The 15,969-nt window shown below is 37.4% G+C and overlaps 2 protein-coding genes across 3 annotated transcripts in view; one reads left to right on the top strand and one right to left on the bottom strand.

Moving 5' to 3' along the window:
• The window catches only part of LOC134533312 (tetratricopeptide repeat protein 5-like), a 92,795-nt gene that overhangs the window by 31,447 nt on the left and 45,379 nt on the right, over nucleotides 1-15,969 (top strand). For both annotated transcript variants that reach the window (XR_010075306.1, XM_063370797.1), the window contains exon 7: nucleotides 12,483-12,604. Coding sequence is in view for 1 of the 2 variants with exons in the window: in XM_063370797.1 (XP_063226867.1) it covers nucleotides 12,483-12,604 (122 nt within the window). In the remaining variant the exon portion in view is untranslated. The remainder of the gene's footprint in view (nucleotides 1-12,482; nucleotides 12,605-15,969) is intronic.
• LOC134533313 (uncharacterized) lies at nucleotides 5,682-8,654 on the bottom strand. The gene has a single exon (XM_063370798.1). The coding sequence runs from the start codon at nucleotides 7,278-7,280 to the stop codon at nucleotides 6,327-6,329; it is 954 nt and encodes a 317-aa protein (XP_063226868.1). The 5' UTR covers nucleotides 7,281-8,654; the 3' UTR covers nucleotides 5,682-6,326.

Below are 15,969 nucleotides of genomic sequence, written 5' to 3'. Positions count from 1 at the left end.
AAATTTTTTTAGGTAAAATTATTCATAAAAACAAAACCCATTCATGGAAAGTATGTTTATTTAAAAAGTAGAGTACCTATACAAAAGCACGCCAAACAATTTAAATTAATAAGTCATGAAAAAAACCTTTCTTCAACTTTAAATAGAAAAACCAAATCTGTGACCCGAATGCGAGTCTGAACTAACGTATAACTATCATCATAGTACACACTCACCACGAAAGAGTGCGGGCCATCAAATGTAGTTAACTTGGCACTCGACAGAGAGTGCGCGTTGCATGCAATCAGCGAGATATCAATATCGATATTAGACAAGGTGTCTAGTGACCGGGAAAACCGGGAAAGCCGGGAATTGTACGGAAATTATAACTGCCAGGAAAAATCCGGGAATTGTAACAGGAATTTTTCATAAATCCGGGGATAAAAACAAAGTTTTATTAAAACGTGTTATGCTGCATTTCATTTCTGGATCATCATCGCTGACCAACAAATACCGTTAAAAACTATCAATAAGTTTTAATTGGGACGCGAGTCTTCACAGGTCCATGCGGCGCCCGGAGACAGCGCGATAGACTTGGCAACACTGCTTGTGTGACTCACCCACGCGAGCGCACGCACACACACCAGTTCACAATCTCTCGTTCAGACGTCTGGCGCCGTCTAACAGCATTCTGCCGCCGTTTTCCGCTATCCAGTGTTTGTGTTTCGTTGCAATGCGTGTATGTGGATTATTAAGTATTTACAGTAAAACGTAAGTACTGCTTTAATTTTCCAAAGTGGAATATTTGCATTCAGAGGTGGCGGAATTTGTTGCTAATAATTAGAGACCTGAAAAAATCGTGATCGCGATAAACTCGAAAAATAATGCGAGTTGTAATGTTTTGAAGTTAAAAGCGATTTCATAATTTTTTCAGACTTTTTCACGAATTTCTACGAATTTTGCATGAATTTGTGCATTTTCACGTCTTTCCCATCTCAGAATACAACACCAAAACCACCCGATATCGTCACGTACCAAGCTTAGCTGAAAAACTACACGTTGTGCATCGAAACAGCGTTACGTATGCCTATTTTAACCGCTGCTGATTTTCATAACCTCCTTTAAAATGTCCGGGAAGGTTGCTGTCTTTTGATAAGTAAATTCAAACATATTCTGTTTGAATTTTTATACTCTTAAGTTTTAAATTTAAAAGGTAAACCAATTACAAAACAGAATCTCTGTAAAATCTTATTTAAACATTTGGTTTCGGTTCAGTTTTTTTTAATTATATGCAGTCAAATAAAATTGCAAATAAAAGTAAAATAACCTCGCTTTTTGTTGCAAATTTTGCGAAAAATAACACCGCTTTTAAGAAAAAATAACCACTCTTTTTTCAGGTCTCTATATAATAATGTATGCATTGACAAAACACATTTATTTGCGTTGTTTGGCGTTCAGTTTCCTTGCAAAGGTCGTATCCCTATGCCTAAGCAAAATTAAATACTTTTCCAACAAATAAGTTACCTTATTTACCCGTGTAAACGCCCCATTCTAAACTTAAAATATTTTAGAGAGAAAATTTTTAATGTTCTTTTGTTTACTCTGGAAGGCACAGTACTCCATCAAACTGCGTGCGCACATACATTTCACTAGTCAGTAATTTTGTGAACATAATTCTTTTATTGATAGCCTCATTGATAAACGTAATAAATTGAAATAGTGATAATAGGCGGGAGAAAATAGCTATCACGTGCGTGCGCTTGTCCCGTTCCTGGGTAAACATACTGTATTTCTTTTGTACAAATTGTAAACACAACTTTGCAATTTTCGTGCCTTGTAGCTTCCAGAAATTATATAAAATTTACTATCTTGCAATATTATGTGGTTTGTTGAAACATTTTTTTGTCCGTCACCCGATGTCTGGGACATCGAGGTCTGAGATATATAGGGTTTACTGTATACCTGACAATACCTGCTACAGATATTAACATTTTGGCCAAAAAGAATAAAGATTACACTACATATTTGTTAGAGACATAGTATGAAGCATTCACACGAGTAAATATGGTAATGAAAAATTGAAGTTACCTAATAGTAATTTTATAATTTTTAGGGACTTGAAATGGCTCGTCGGGTGAGAGGGAAAATTTCGTTTCAAACGGATTGGAAAGTAGAATTCCCTTGGGTTGAAGACATCAAGGATGATCGTCACTCTGCTAGGTGTGCAGTCTGTGGGACTACTTTTTCCATTACTTCCATGGGAAGAACAGCTCTTACAAGCCATGCCAGTGGAAACAAGCATAAGAAAAATGTGAGTAGTGTAGATAAGACAGCGCCAATTCAAATTTGGGCTACTACATCTGCCCCTGAAACATCTAAAGCATCTGAACCTTCACCTTTACCATCTTCATCTGTAATTCAACCTTCGTCAGCTGCTGTTATTCCTGGTGCGAGTATGAATCTACCTGCTGAAGATTCGTTAATCACGAAATCTGCTTCTACAACCCGCTGTTTGGATAATTTTCTTCTTAAAGACGATGTGACTCGTGCCGAAGCTTTGTGGTGTCTTGAAACGGTGATGAATCATAACTCCTTACGCAGCGCTGCTAGTAGCGTAAACATGTTCAAGCGAATGTTTCCCAACGATCGTGTTGCAAACAATATGAAACTTCAAAAAGATAAAATTTCATATGTCATAGTTTATGGACTTGCTCCTTATTTTTATGATAAGTTGAAAAGTGTTTTGAAAGAGTGTGAACATTTCGTGTTGGGTTTTGATGAGAGTGTGAACAAAATTGCACAGAAACAACAGATGGACTTGTCTGTCAGAATTTGGGACTGAAATGTAAATAAAGTTATGTGTAGGTATGTAACATCCATCTTTTTGAATCACGCTACAGCTGAAGATCTCTTACAAGCCATGAAAACTGGCTTGGAAGGATTTGACATGATGAAGATTATCCAATTATCAATGGATGGTCCTAACGTAAATTTCAAAGTACTTAGGCTTTTACAGCAAGACAGCAGATCTGACCCAGAATCCCCACAGTTACTAGATATTGGTTCTTGTGGTTTACACACAGTGCACAATGCCTTTAAGACAGGCATCAAGAAATCTGGTTGGGAGATAATTGAGTTTCTTAGAGCCCTTTACAATTTGTTTAAAGAGGCTCCAAGTCGACGAGGAGACTATACAGAGGCTTCAAACTCACACGTGTTTCCTTTGAGGGTTTGCTCAATTCGTTGGATTGAAAATGGCAAAGTAGCAAGGAGAGCAATGGAAATATTGCCACTTGTTGAAAAATATGTCAACATAGTCAAAACCACAGCAAAGGAACCATCTTGTAATAGCTTTTCTGTTGTATGTAAAGCCCTGCAAGACAAACTCCTGCAAGCGAAAATAGCTTTCTTTGAGGCACTGGCAAGTGACGTTGAACCATTTTTGGTAGAATTCCAGTCTGATTCTCCAATGGCACCATTTCTTTTCGATAGTTTGACATTTATTGTAATGACTGCTATGAAAAGAATTGTGAAAACCGAGATTATTGAGAAAACTCCTCTTCACAAAATTGATGTTTTCAAACAGAATGCAGATAAGACTTTTGTAAATCTCAAGGATGTGAAACATGTTGAGCTTGGTTACAGTACCCGTGCAGCACTAAGGAAGTGTAAGAATGCCTCTGAGAAAGATATTTTAATTTTCAGAAAAGAGTGTCGGAATGTCCTGCAATTTTTTGTGAGTAACCTGTTGCTGAAGTCTCCTCTGAAGTATTCTCTTACCAAGGCTCTTACTTTTTTGAACCCTTATCATATTTCTTCCAAAGATAGTTGTGTAAAACAACTTACTACTGCTCTTGACCACCTCCTTACGGCCAATCTTCTGCCAGCTAGCACTGTTGAAAGGGCTGATAGAGAGTACAGGTTTCTTTGCTCGCAATCAAATGTCATTGAAGAAATGAAAACCTACTCTAAGTCTGAAACTCGCTTGGATACCTTCTGGGTGCAGCTTATAGAAGGAAAGAAGGAATATGAGAACCTCTTTAAAGTAGTCAAACTACTTTTAATTTTGTCTCACGGCAGTGCTAACATCGAACGAGGATTTTCAGTGAACAAAGAAATTTTAGTCGAAAATCTGAAAGAACCATCACTCATAGCCCAGCGTCGTATTTTTGATTTTGTTAGTAATGAGCCGGGTGGACTGATGAAGCTAGACATTCCTAAAGCCATGATTCATGCAGTGAGGAATGCTTATTCCATGTACAGTGAGGCACTTGCAGAGCAGCAGTGTGCAAATAAGAAAATTTTCAAGCTAGCGGAAGAAAGAAAACGTGCAGCTACTGAGATCAAACAGCTTGAGGCGAAGAAACTCATGTTGCTTGAGGATGTACAGCGTGCAGTATCTGCCATCGATGAGAAGGTGAAAGATCTTAAAAAATAGTATAGGGCTGTGTATTGCATGACACTATACAGTTAAACTTCTCACAGTTTTGTACTAGTGTGACTATGGACCAAACAAGCTGCAAGACAATTACTATCGAACCAGGACAAATGAAAAATTCCAATGTTTTAATAATGAATTTGAAGTTCCAACATTTCCAGTGAGAAGGTAGGCCTGCATATGTCTTTGATGTTTATAGCATCTTTAGATGATCATTTTGTTAAAATGCTTTTTCTCATTACATACAGTAGTAATTTAGTAATTTATTGCATTTGTTCAATTTTGCATGTACTATCATGATTTTGGGGTAAAATTTTATCGCGTATGATTTACATGTATTCTTTTCATTTTTGACATGTACAGGAATGTACAGGAATTGTACAGGAATTTTTTCTGATCATTTCCCTAGACACCCTGTTAGACTACGTGTGCGTACTGTATATGGGAAGCAACATAACCAAACATGAATGATGCGAACTAGCGCTGGCTACATGTTTATAAGCGATACACCGCAGCAATGCAGACGAACAGATAAAGGTTATAACTAGGGACATGAACTTTTCGGTAAATAAAATGACTCAAAAGTGGTAAAACAAAACCTAGAATGTGTTAAAAAAAAACATGAAAAGCGGTGAAAAAATATGCTCTCACGTCACTAAAAGCCGACTACATATTTACAATAAGGCTTCGCGCACACTGGATGCGTATGAACGTCGTCCGTATACGTATGACACATCGCGCGTTAAAGAGCGCGCACACTGATTGCGGTTTTGTACGACACGAACGTGCATAGTTTGTAGCTGTAGGAAGGCAGGAAACATGAGTAACATATTGCTTTTAGATAATTATCTTGTGAGACGTAGAATACATCGGCACCGCCAAAGAAAAGAGTGGGTGAATGTAATACTAGAGGTGTAAAAGTAACGAAAAAAAGTGTACCCGTATGTATTCGTTACTATAACAATCAGTACTCGTTACTATCGTATCGTTACTCGTTACTTCTGATATATACCGCATAACATGCAACAAATCGAGTCGTATTGCGTACGCGTACAGTATGACGTCGCGTAAATAATAATAAATAGAATATATACAATTAACAATATTTGATAATTAACAGTTTTTGTTAACCAAGAAACAATTAAATCTCATTAGAGTGGCTTTATTATATTATCTCTTTTAAGATAATAAAAAAAACGTGAAAATTCGCGATAATAAAAAACAAAAACATGCATATTTCTAATTTGTAAAAAATACTTTCTTACGTTGTTTCTGTTCCAATCTCAAACTTTGTCTACACACACAATACCTTTAATAAAGAGTAAAAATCTTGGACGACGAATTTCCAAATTATTATACTTTACTTAATAAAGACACATCGTTCTTTGTAACGTAAATTTATCGAATATGCGCGCGCATGCGTGAAACATACGAAGAATGCGAGTAACGAAATGCAGCCGTGTGTAACGTTTCGTTACTCGTATATAGACGGCGCACCCGTTACTCAGTAACAAATACATACGGTTTGCTACAGCTCTATGTAATACACATGAGAAGAGAAGAATTAGGTGAATTTCATCACATCTGGGACGATTTAAAAAGTGATCCTAATCGGTTCTATGGATATTTACGTATGACACAAGAGACATTTGAATATATGTTAAGTAAAGTGAGACCTGCATTGACAAAATACAACAACTTTCGCAAGACCATAACACCTGAAGAACGATTAGTGGTAACACTGAGGTGATTGAATAAGAGTATATATATAATTAATTATATTATACATATTTTAATCAACATTTTACATAATAATAATACACTACAACAATTGAGTGGGCTTTTGTCGGCTGGCTATTTGTGTACGTGAAAACGTAACTTTCCAACTGTGAGCACATACAAGAAACATTCATTTCTGCGGGTTATAATGAAGAATAAAATCCGTGAGTGACATAACTCCGCCTGATGACAACTGCTCTTGCGGTGTAGCGGTTTGTTGCACATATTCTTCTTGTACGTCCTGTTGCAAAATGCTTGATTGTTCCACACTTATTAATGTAGACACGTCGCTACGATTGTCAATACGCATTGCAGGCGAAAACTGTTGTACGCTGCACTGCAACGAATCACTAGATTGATCACTTGAAACTGTTGATACATGCACACTACAATCGGACGAATAATCAGATGGCTTGGCTTTGGATAAAAGCAAGTTTTGTTCGTCAATTAAAACCTGTTGTAACTTTGCTCGCGCAACTAATTTACGATGTTTTGGTAATTCTTTTAGATAAGGTGCAAGACTCATTAGAAATTGTGAATCGGAATCGTTTAAGGTTTCTTGAAAACAATGAAGTTTCTTTTCTTCAATCTGCAAAAGTTTTTCGTCGATTTCATCTGCCCTGTTCCTTTTTTTATGTTTTTTCAATGGTAGTTTAAATGATTTGTTAGGGGTTTTGACTGTAGTCAGTGATGAAGGTGACATATTGCTATTGCTTGCCACAGGTGAATCTGGAGATTTTGCCAACGTACCTGTATTTGCACTGTTGCCCTCGCTATCTGCGTCGTCAAGAGTTGGTGGAATGTTACCTTTTAAATCTCTTCGAGACATTGTGGGTTTCAGGAACAGTAGCATCTTAAAATATGGCCACTTACTTAAATGGTCTGAGTTGGCTTCTTGACCGGACTTTGTCGTTGTCACTTTCTTCAGCTCTCGCCCAAATGTATCCCTCATTCCTCTCCACTTCTTTTTGAGCTCTTCAACTGAAACAAATGAGGAATTTTGTTTCAGGTACCTAGCAACTGGCTCATCATTCAAGACACTTGGATATTCATTCCGAATTTCCAACAACACTGTTGGTAACATTGTACATGAGACATGCAAAGTGCTTTGGGACAGTCTTCACGACATGCATATGCAGTTTCCATCGGGAAGAGATGTAACATCTATCATTAATGATTTTTGGACAAAATGGCGGTTTCCTAATTGTTGCGGGAGTCTCGACGGAAAACACATTCGAATTAAAGCACCCGCATGTTCAGGTAGTATGTACCGTAACTACAAGCAGTACTTTTCCATTGTACTGCAAGCTGTTGTCGATGCGAACTACAAGTTTATTGCTATAGATGTTGGGGCTTACGGCAAGGAGAGTGATGGGGGTATTTTTTCAAATTCCAATCTCTCAAGGCAATTGGATAACGGAGCGCTTAATGTCACAGTTGAGAAACAGTTACCAGATAGTGATATAGTCTTGCCTCACTTCTTAGTAGGTGATGAGGCATACCCTTTGAAGACATACCTCATGCGTCCTTATCCACAATGGAACTTGGGCCCTGAAGAAGAGATTTTCAATCAACGCCTCACTCGAGCAAGACAAGTCGTGGAATGTGCTTTTGGTATACTATGCGGGAAGTGGCGGTTATTGTTGAAAACGATTGAGGTCAAACCTGACCAAGCAGATGATATAGTGAAGTGTGCGTGTTTGCTTCATAATATTATAATTGATAAAGAAGGTGTTACAGAGGTGACACAACAAGCAGTAACCACGAACATTGTTGGCGCAAACAGAAGGTTCGCTACTTTAGGTGAAAACCGAAGTGCAGTACGAGCTCATGCAATCAGAGACACTTTAAAAACATATTTTTCTCGCGACAGAACTCACTAATATTGTATTCACCATATGAAACTGTTTAACTATGTGTACATGTTGTAATGTTAACTTACCTGGTATTTTCAGTTGCTCTGCCACTTCTTTCCATGCAGTGCGTTGGTAATCACGTAAATGATAATTACAATCGCTTTGATCCCATAAACAAGTTCTTTCATGTATCATATTAATAAATATTTCAACATCCATGTTTCCTAGTCGTACGTTCAAATCCCAACAAGATGGGATCGTGTCGGACGTCTGATGTACACGTACGTATACGCACGACTAACTTGTACGCAGTGTGAGAGCGTTCATTGTCTTTCAACAGTTGAGATCGTTCGTACGTAGTCGTGCGTATTCGGACGGCTGAATTTCGTACGAATACGCATCCAGTGTGCGCAAGGCCTAAAACACTTATCTTTCAGCACAGATCCATATTTAAGGAGTGTTTGAATTCTGCACACATTATTTTGCCACTAATAAGTCACTTAAACACTGTAATATTATTTTACACCCTTAACAAACTGACAAAACACAACATGCATGTACACATAAAACTGGAATGAATCTTAATCAATGATGAGCTTCAATAAAAAAAATTTGTTGAAACTGTTTTTTTTTTTGCCAGGAAAAAGTTTAGAAATGTCACTAAGACTGGTCAAAAGAAAACATAGTCATTATCTCTGTGTTTTCCTCTAGTAAGTTGTGCTGCCTATCTGTCACAACTGTACCATAGGAAGAAAAAAACCTCTCGCTGTCAACGTTCGAACATGGCAGCCAAACAGCTCTCAGTACAGCTCTCAGTGCAGCACAAACAAAAGCAGGAAAGTCATGCTTCATGGAAAGAAGCACTTCCACAACATCAGGCTGTTTCTTTTCTGCCTCTACTTTAACGATTTCCTTAAATCGTGTGTAACCACAAGCAATGTCGGATGGTGTTAAGACAGTAAGTTTCATGCCAGGAAGGGTTTGAAATGATGTGACCAAGCTGCTGTTCACGTCATTGAGGACAACACTAGAAGGGTTGAACAGCTTTCCCACCACTTCTCATGTCTTCCTGCAAGGATCTCTTGACATTTGCTCTTGTAGCTTATCTATGGAAAGTGATGCAGTACGCTGGAGTGTCTGCTTTACTTCGGCCTGTAGAACTTTGCTTCCTAAATCTTCTAGTAAAGTAGCAGTTTCAGATTCAAAAATCCCATTTGCTGCTACTGAAAAACCATCTTTCAGTTTCGAAAGTTTAGCACAAAGAATATGGCTGGTTGGATATGAAGACCCCTCCAGTCAGTCTATAAGTTCCATCAACTGTGCAGCATGTTCTCGAACAAACACGGCTTGGATGTATACTTTCTGAATATCTGACTTCGGAATAGCATTGAAAAACTCTACTCCAGCATTTGGTGAGTTTTACATTTCGTTTGAACCGAAAAACTCAACTATGTCAGTCAGGTACTCAGAAACATACAACACTGACTTGAACCAGCTGTTCCAGCGAGTGAGGACTGGAACAGGAAACTGACAAATTTTCTTGTCAGTGCCTGAATATTTCTCTGTCAGAAACTGTGTGTAAAGATGTTTGCGTTTCCTAGTATTCTGAAACGCTGCCTTGCACTTAACAACTGCATTGTTGAGTTCAGTACAAACTTTCAGCCAGATATTGCCTACAATGCAGAGCTTATGAGCCCAGCACTGCACATGCAATACTTCGTCACCCAGAATGACTTTGAGACAGTCACTACACTTGGCCATGTAACGAGCCCCATCACTGACGAAAGCAACTACTGAATCGTAGCTAACATCATACTTTTTCAAAGAATCTAGCACAGCTCTGGAACAATGGGTAGAATTGGCAGCTTCTAGGAAATGAACACCAGCAAGAAAAACTTTCTGAGACGCATTTGGTTCCATGAGGCGGAAAAGTACAACAAAGACGCACTTCCCTCTTGTCTGTGGTCTCATCAGCCAAAACCGCTAGATATTTTCCAGCAATTTCAGCTTTAATGGTGGCAAATGTTTCCTCAGCTGCTATTGGTACGTACTTTTCTCTTAATGTTCTGACAGTTGGCAAATCTCCAGCCCCTGAAAAATAATCCCCAATAAATGTAGCTATTTTAATACTACTATTACTGAAAGAGAGAAAAAATTATGCTAGTATTTGTTGGCTTGTAACAATTTGTAAATGTCAAACCCAATTTGCAATAATTAGTAAATACATACGGCCTGATCTGTAGAGACTGTAGAAGAATTTTCGACAAAAAACATTTTACAAACTAACCTTCAAATAATTCATGCATCCAGTCTCTGATGCTAGGTTCCTGTAGTTTCTCAAGAGGAATATTTGCCTTCATAAATGCTGTTGTTGTCTTGAGTGCAAAATTATCCACTGCATTTTTTCTTTTGTTAACAACCTGGAAACTACTACCAATCGTTTGCTGAAGGATGGCCTTTTTTGCACTTGAAATTCTTTTATTATTGATATGCTTTTCACTTTTAATATGTTTTACTATAGTGTCTCTTCTTTCCCAACTCACACATGAGTTACAGAACTTGCAAAACAAAATCTTTCTGTCACTGGAATGTAAGCCTTCAGCAGAGAACTCATTTGCTCGAGTCAAGGCAGACTCTACAACTTTCGGCATTTCTGCCGATTTCTACCATACACGAAATCGCAATCACAACTTGTAACAAAACAAGTAATTATATGTGACGAGCCTAGTAACACCAACCTTTCACACAAAAGTTAAGGGAATTCAAAAAATTAATAACGCAAAAACATGTTTGTAAACATTGCACACAGCCTTAAAAATACAGCATCCTTAGGGATCAGTAAACGGTAATTACAGCTGATTAGTTAACAGCAAAGGTTATTCACGTTTGCACTTTGCAGCGAAACATTACAAAGGCTGCACGTTTTAAAATAATATTGAAAAAATTTTTACCATGAATCTCATTTTTCCATTAGATCAACTTTTTTTTTCCCTTCCATTTTATGACTACGTCCAAAAACTTTATTTCCCAAATGATACGAAGTTGAAATCCATTGCATTGTAAGTTAGAGTATTACAGTTTAATTATTTAACAGAAAAAAAATTGCTATGTGTTAATTCCGTTTCAAACACAATTTAAATCTTCATAAATTTATCTGTTTTGTCGCCGTATGAGAATGAAAATCCAGCCAGGCTGCAGGCTCTTCTGGCATAAACATCATAAATGTTTAGTTACATTGATACCTGTATAGAGATCGTGAACATAGCGTGATATCGATAGTTTTCTTTGCATGCACAGCGCGCGCTCTGTCTTTAGCCAAGTAAACTACATTTGAAAGCGCCGAATGCACTCTTTTGTGGTTAGTATGTACTACGACGCCGATAGGGCACGGTATGTTTACGTTTGTAAGTTACGTTTCACACTCGGGTGAAGGTTTTCATTTTCAATTCTTTTAATATGAAGTATGTTTTTGTGAAATGCCTCATTAATTTTAATTATTTGACGTGCTATTGTATTCGGTGATTATTAAATAAACGTAATTACCGTGCAGCAGTTCTGTTATGAAAAAAAATAACCTCAACAGAAATGGTTTTCAAACTTCAAATTTCGTGAATAGATTCCAAAATTAACATTTCGCGAAAACCCATCAAAACGATGAAATTCGCGTTTCCACGACGAAAATTCGCGATCGTGAAAAGTTTATGTCTCTAGTTATAACGTTTAAAAATGTCTTTAAAAGAAAATTTACACATCAGACAACTTTGTATTTCCGTTAATTAAATACGTACGTGGTAATATCCGAATAAATATTAGATTTCTAATTAAAAATACATTGTTTTATACAGAAAAAATACCTACACAAAGCGCTTTGAATCTAATAGCGGGACCAAAAACATCATTCGACGTTTACGCGAGTTTTATCCAAATTTTGACGCCCTAAAATATCGGTGTGACGATTATGCGCGTGCAGTGATTATATGATAAAACAGGGTAAATCAAAGTAAACCACAAGTTGTATAAAAGTTGCTTAAGGAAAAGTTGAACATACCTTACCGACACAAGAGACATGGCTCTGTTTGGCATGGTTTTTATACCATTTAACATGACTCGTTCGCAGGCTCAAGTAAATTTGATGACAGCTGCCTAAAGAAACATTGATATTATATTAAATGGTATTGCTGTTTGACACCTAAAAGAATTTAAATAAATAGCCAAGTTGAAAGGCGGCTAAGTCACAACTACATCGATAGACGAGGCAGGGATAAGCCAAACTGAAAATAAGTAAATACTTGAACAGAGCCCTGAGGAATAAGAATGAGAAGGCTGGTGACAGCCCATAAAGCCTAGCATGTCGGGTTGTGAGCACTGCTGTGCAGCGTGGTCAGTGTGCTGCAGTCGGAGGAGTGCCATGTCGGCGGTGGTGTGTGCAGGCACTGGATGACCAGCAGCCGGAGACACGCCCCTTGGCCAGCCTGCAGGAGGGAGCCAACCCCGCGGCCGTGGTGCTCGGAACAGTGGCGTGCAGTGTTCACACCGAGGATGGAGTGCCTTTGTAAGCTAGCAGTGTAACTGCTGTTATTTATTTATTTTTTAATTTTTTTAATTTTTGTACACTAGTGGCCTTTCGCTATTGTTACGAACATGAGAGACCAGACAGCGATGCCAGGTTCGGAGCTGGCTGGCGGCCCCAAACGGCCACTGGCGTGAGCGTCGGGCGCGGGTCGTCACAGCTGCTCTCGTCGGTTCCAGTAGAGTGCCACAGCACTTGAGCAGCGACGCCGGCCTGCCTATTGGGACTTGATCAGAGAACATGTATTGTAATCATTGGAATGACAGTTTTATTACTAATTTTAAAACTTGAGATTACTGTTTACTATGACTATTTTAGTTTACCAAATATATTCCTGTGTAGTTTCACTAATATAAAGTTTCATTTGGCACACCAATATGTTCGGTATGTCCCCTAATGTTCATGATAACTATTCGGGTTTATGTTGCTACACGTAGGTCCGCCATCTTTGTGACATTTCCGTTCATCAACTTCTGTTCCATTTTCACGATACTACTCCTACTATATGCCGTATACCAAGAGCCAAGATGTTTAAATAACAAAAAATAATAATAATTTTCGTAATAGTTCTACAAGCTGAATGTGTGTTTTCTTGGCACCCCCCGCCCGCCCCTGCGAGTAGGCTGGCTCCCGACTGCGGGGTTGCCCTCCCTAGGCTTGTCGTGTCGCGTGGTGCTCGACTGATGCACGCATGCTACCTCAGTCTTGTGAAAGACATTGTACCGTTTCACAAGTCCTGATGTTTCTTAGTTTGAAGGTGCTCAAAACTGTAGGAGGAGTAGAAGGTACTTAAAAACAAAAGAAACAAGTTGTCATTAGCAAAGAAGGAATGCCAATCTGTTCAGTGAGTATTATGTAAAAATGACTGTGACTTGGAAGAAATGCAATCGGATTCATTGGTGAGGTCGGCTGAATATGTTCAGCATTTCAGGACGAATTCAAGTTGTGTTTTGTTTTGTTTACAGTAGGTGCAAAATGAATTGTTGCCTATATCTCTGTTTTCATTTGTTATGTTACTAAATGTAGTAATTCTTGAATATTTACACACATGTCTTATTTAGTTAAATGTGAAAGTAGTTATTTCATGACCACAAAATATTTTCTTAGAAGTGATTTGGTGACTGATTTGCTAAGAACTTCAATAATTTATTATTGATAACTACAGACTAGTCTGACTTATTTGACTTATTTGCTTAAAATTTTATTAATCATGTTTTGTATCATTCCACCCATAAACCAAATTAACGTTTTCACAAGCCTAAAGACTAATGATCCCCCTGCCTGATTACTACATTACTACATTACTACATTACTACAAGACTTGATGTAAGTTTTTGGACATACGCCATTGCTAAGAACTTTTTCTGTTTGAAGAAAAACTAATAAATAAAATAAATAAATAAAAATACTCAAAAAAAGACAAAAAACACACAAAATTAAGCAAACAATTGCTGTTGTCAACAAGGATATGAACACCACAAAATATTCCGAAACAGGAATATGGTCAGCAAACAAACAAAGAAAAACAAAGAAAAATGTACTAAGAGAACGAAAAAATCCCCACAAATGATGACAACACAAAAATATTGAAACCCAAAATAATTCAGCACAACAGTTGAAGCGAGACAAAAAACATGACAAAACGAAAAGACAAACAAATACAATAGTTTTACCTAAACAGAAACAAGCGACGTTTCGCACCTGTGTTTCCGTACCATGTGCGTCTCTGCCTGAGGACGGGAGCAGATAGCAGTTCCCGAAACGTCGCTTGTTTCTGTTTAGGTAAAACTATTGTATTTGTTTGTCTTTTCGTTTTGTCATGTTTTTTGTCTCGCTTCAACTGTTGTGCTGAATTATTTTGGGTTTCAATATTTTTGTGTTGTCATCATTTGTGGGGATTTTTTCGTTCTCTTAGTACATTTTTCTTTGTTTTTCTTTGTTTGTTTGCTGACCATATTCCTGTTTCGGAATATTTTGTGGTGTTCATATCCTTGTTGACAACAGCAATTGTTTGCTTAATTTTGTGTGTTTTTGTCTTTTTTTGAGTATTTTTATTTATTTATTTTATTTATTAGTTTTTCTTCAAACAGAAAAAGTTCTTAGCAATGGCGTATGTCCAAAAACTTACATCAAGTCATGCACTCCCATTGCACAAATCTTTTAAAGATAACTACATTACTACATTACTACATTACTCACAACTTTGAATTATTATTTAATAATTTTTTCTTCTTGTTAGCTCATAGAGTAATGCCAGGTTATATTACAGTAAAACCTTTTTGTTGCGACCCCATTTATTGCGACCACCTCTCTATTACAACCCGATTTCGAGGAACCGTGAAAAAATTGCCGAAAATCCGAAGAAAATCGGACAGAAAATAAGTTTCTTGTGGTGAGCAGCGTGTTACTGCGTTTCTCTTGCCGAGTGCCGACTTGTTTTAACTGCCGCAGCGATGTTTATTTTGACAGCTCAAGCAATTATCTTTTCCCGTGAGTTGATAGAAAAAGGTCGCTTCTCCCAGAAAAAAAAAAAAAAAAAAAGGCTACGCCACTTATTCCCCACGCAGGAAACACACTGGCTGCCGTCTGTCTCCCCCGCATTTACCGTATTGGCCCGAATATAAGGCGACCCCGAATATAAGGCGACCTGCAGTTTCAGGAGGCCAAACAAATGTAAAAATTATTTTTGGTTTAAATTAATGTGAAAATTCATTAGACATACATTTTGTGTTGATAAATTGTTTTTGCATTTATGTATAACAATTAATTTATATTTATCACATTACTTATTTAAAATAAGTTTGAATGGCCTACCCTAAAAGTCAAAAGAAAACAATTAGAAAATATTTACATTTGTAAGTATTACACTAGAAATTTTTTCGTATGTTTACTCTAATGAAGCTGCATAATTGTCATCTTCAGAGCTGTTTATTTGTCTAGGGCTCGTTCCCCGCCGTTCCACCGATGTGTGATTGTTCATTTTTCACAGTTTACTGTATCTACGAATTTAAAATTTTTACAATGGCTATTAATCCCTCTTAAAATACAGCATTTAACTTTCCGTTTGACTTAAGCTACATATTACCACAGAACAAGGCGTATTACTATTTAGTAGTGTGTTAAACGTAAAAAAAGCAAACAAAGAATGCATCTTGCCGGAACAAAACAAGTGGCTAGCTGACATGATGAAGCATACGGCCAAGAATAACTTCGGTTACGTGACCGCGTATATTTGTCCATATTACTATCTGACAGAGAGAGTCTGTTCTATGAATTTGAAAGAATAATCTATTATAATTATGAAAGGTTTTTACATAAATAAAGAGTGGATTATTAAAATAGCTTTT

Source organism: Bacillus rossius, chromosome 6 (genome assembly GCF_032445375.1).
Source record: "Bacillus rossius redtenbacheri isolate Brsri chromosome 6, Brsri_v3, whole genome shotgun sequence".
Lineage (NCBI taxonomy): Eukaryota > Metazoa > Arthropoda > Insecta > Phasmatodea > Bacillidae > Bacillus > Bacillus rossius.
This window is presented reverse-complemented; position numbering and strand designations above follow the sequence as displayed.